General features: G+C 47.2%; 1 protein-coding gene across 1 annotated transcript in view; it reads left to right on the top strand.

The window, feature by feature from the left end:
* Window positions 1-2,495: 2,495 nt before the first annotated feature.
* The window catches only part of Camk4 (calcium/calmodulin dependent protein kinase IV), a 213,945-nt gene continuing 212,701 nt past the window's right edge, over window positions 2,496-3,739 (top strand). Inside the window, exon 1 of the mRNA XM_028762775.1 lies at window positions 2,496-2,683. Within this exon, the coding sequence (XP_028618608.1) occupies window positions 2,535-2,683 (149 nt within the window). The 5' untranslated portion in view covers window positions 2,496-2,534. The remainder of the gene's footprint in view (window positions 2,684-3,739) is intronic.

Below are 3,739 nucleotides of genomic sequence, written 5' to 3'. Positions count from 1 at the left end.
CAAGACTTAGTAAAAATGATAAATTTCAGGTATTTAGTCCTTGTTTTAGTTGCTTTAAAATAACATCTAATATTTTATATTCATCTGTTTAAAATGAGAAAGAAGGCTTCATGGATTAAGCAAAATATATCACCTCCCCCTTACCTTCCACAAGACATACATCCCAAGACTTGCAGTGGATGTGTGAAACTACAGGTAGCTGTGCACTCCACATAAACTCTCCTTTTCCCATACAACCTACGATGATCTGTGATGGCTCGTAACAGACTCAGGAGACTAGCATATACAAGGGGGATGCATTGGGCAGAAGAGTGACTTATCTCTTGTTTAGGCCAGAATAGGCTATCAAAGTTCTCTGTGCCGTCTAATAGAGTAGGGAACTGTTCATCTCTGGAATTTTCCACCTAATACTTCCACTCCAGTTTACTGTAGCTAATTGAAAACACTGGTATCGAAACTGCAATCATGGGGATGATGACGATGATGGTGATGTATCTCGTTAAACCTTCATTTGTTGCATTTCCTAGAAGTCCTTTGTGAAGTGAATACCTATCAAATGACCAATCTTGTACCAAAAGTAAATATAATTTCTATGGTCACCTCTGTACTACACATGGGCTCTTTTCCCAACCATTGTCTTTGAAAATGGCAAGAAAATGATGGAGTCACCATCTCTCCAAGTGTGTGTGCTTGCTGTAGACCAGGCTGTTAAATAATATACAACAGACACATGTTTACAGCCATTGCTGCTTCTGAGGGGCTTGCTTCAAAGAGCTGTGATTTCGAATAGCCTAACAGCTACTTTATGTCTCTCTTCCCAACCAGCACTGCCAGCTAAGGGAAACTTTGTGAGAGCAGGATTTAGACAATTATAGTCTTGGTTTGTTTATGAGCTTGATATTTTAACGTGAAGATTAGTGAATGTATTCACTGAAAAGCAATGCATTTTTAGTCTCTCATCAAATATCCAGTATATACAGGACCTTGAGAGAATCTTACATACATTTGCCACTTGTGGAGCATTGTATTTCTAGCATTTGCTCACCATCATCACCTTCAAGGAATAGTTTTTTTTTTTTATTAAAATTTATATTCTCACTTCCGATGACAATCGGATTGTTTCGTCTTGGTGGTGGAGAGTTCACCAGTATTATAAGTACTATCGAAACAATGAGAGGAAAATATTGGAACATTCTTATAACTGATGCTTTCAGGAATGGAGATTTGCTGGGAATAGTTCAGCGCATATTGGAGAAAAGGTAGGAAAAAAACCCCACCCTAATATCTCTGTAATGTTAGATGGATAAATAGTCTAGAGTCATTTAGCTGAAAATCAGATGTAATACAATAACTATCTTTATGCTTTATATTATGATGTAGTAACTGCCACTCGAGCACACACACACACACACACACACACACACACTTTACAATGTAATGACTAATTGTTTATCTTTGCTGGAATCCTAGAAGAAATAAAGCCCAAAGTTATCTAATTCAGCCAGTACTTAAAATCGCCATGGCAGTTGATGAATGGACATTAGAACGCTTATGATGGGGTACAGCTCACGGGAAGAAAAGGCTTAACTGTAGCAACCTTCTCTGTCAAGAATAGTGACAGGTCCTGCTTGAGGCATGTTTGCCTAGTTGTTTCTCTGGAGTCTTTCTCTGAGCCCTTTCAGCTGCTGGCCTTCAGATATTGAAATTGAACTAGACACAGCCAAGTGTGTGCCCTTTTAGGAGCTCCGGCAGAGCCAGAGGCGACAGGGCCACCAGCAGCGATGACAAATTGAAGACTTCAATCAAAGGTGAGTCAGGTCAGCATGGACCTAGGCCCTTTCCTCTCCTCTGGTGTGCACTGAGTTCCAGCAGAAGGCAGCCTGCCAGGAGCTGGCAACCACAGGACACCCTCCTCTATCATCCATATAAGCTTTGACATAGGGACCAACAAGGGGTGACTGGTTAGCTGGTGCAAGGTGGAAGAGACTGCTTCGAGCCTCGCTCCAGGAAACATGAGTTGCGCCAACAATGACCAGGTCTCTTTCTCACCACGCACTTGGAGCTCGCCTCAGACTGAGAGGTCTCCTTTTAGGCTGCAGGCTCCTGCTGAGGGCGAGGAGGAAGATGCACGCCCGGGTCCTAGTGGCTTCCCCAGGCTCCTGTATTGGCAAACGCTTTAGGTGGCCCTGCGGCAGCCTCAGCCTGGAAGGGAGAGGAGCACAGGGAGGGGGCTGGCAGGGCAGGCGGGAGGGAGGGAGGCGCGGAGGTGGGGCGGCGGGAGAGAGGGGGAGGGCGCCTGAGCTCTGCGGTTCCCAGCCTGGTCTCTGCCGGCTGGCGGTGGCTCCGGGTTCCCCTGCTCACGGTCTCAGCATCTCTGCCCGCCCTCGCTCCCGAGCGCGGAGGCGAGCCACAGCCCGGCGCGGCGGTGGGCGTGTGCGCGCTGAAGGACGCCTCCTCTCGCTCCCGTGTTGCAGGCGGCGGCCGGCGGCTCCAGCTCGGGCAGCGGCGGCGTCTTCTGGAGTCCCGCGGCGAAGATGCTCAAAGTCACGGTGCCCTCCTGTCCCTCCTCGTCCCGCTCCTCGGTCACCGCCAGTACTGAGAACCTCGTCCCGGATTACTGGATCGACGGCTCTAACCGGGATCCCCTGAGCGATTTCTTCGAGGTGGAGTCAGAGCTGGGACGGTAAGGCGAGGGGTGCTGGACCAGGCAGAGCGTGGAGGCGCGGGCTGGGGCTGGGAACGGCTGCAGCGTGCACGCTAGTTGTCCCTCTCGCTGAGACACCTCCCCAGGGTGAGGGTGTCGGACTAGCCCTTCTGCCTTTAATCGTTCCCCAGCCTAGTCAATATCTGGGCAAGAGCTAAGCTCCAGACCGAGGCAACCAGGCTCTCCCCGGAGCGCCTAGGCCGGTGCAGCTGCAAGCATCCGTCAGTCTCTCCCGCCCTCCCTGAGTGGAACCGGCTGCCACTTGGGTGATACCTCTTACCACACGTGGACTCTGCTTTCCTAATTAATGGCTTTTCTCAGATTATAGTTTGTCAGAGGGACTTGTGCGTCTAGTTAGTTTTGGGTTGGGGGGCTGCAGTGTACCTTTCTATATCGCGGTGAATTTATTAAATTAGATCTCTCCTGCCTCCCCTCATCAAGCTCTCCAGAGCAAGTGGCACTAGAAATTTAACCTAAAAACTAGCTTCCCTGCAGCGTGTGCTCAGGAGAAGGCGAGAATGAATCATTTAGAGAGTTAAAGGCAGAGTAATGAAGTAGTGAGGTTTTAAAGAGAAAGCAGCTCATGGGGGCCAGGCAGGGCTCATTATTGAGAAGAGGTCTGCTGCTCTTCCTTCGTGTGCTGAAGTGGTTTATTTAAATCGCAGATGTAAAAAGCCATCTCCTTGGGAAGCAGAAGGCCGCTCATTCCCTGCTCTGACGATCTAAACGGGTAGCAGTTTTACCTTGGGATTGATTCCGTATGTTCCCAGATCTTTAGCCACTGCACATTATTTTTCTTTGCTTAGGTTTTTCTTCTTTCCTGTTGTCTGCACACACATAAGGAAACATGTTTTCAGTGCTGTTTAAATGCAAAGCTTTCATCATAGGGAATCTGAACACGATTTCAACTTGTCAAGTTGTAACTTTTTTTTTCAATTTAATTTACATCTTCCCTTTGCTGGTAGTAGTTTATCTAACAGATTTTAAAATTTATTTATTTATTTATTTATTTATTTATTTATTTATTTATTTATT

This window comes from Grammomys surdaster, unplaced genomic scaffold (assembly GCF_004785775.1).
Source record: "Grammomys surdaster isolate TR1022 unplaced genomic scaffold, NIH_TR_1.0 135, whole genome shotgun sequence".
NCBI lineage: Eukaryota > Metazoa > Chordata > Mammalia > Rodentia > Muridae > Grammomys > Grammomys surdaster.
Note: the sequence above shows the minus strand (reverse complement) of the source record. Positions and strands in the feature narration are given on the sequence as shown.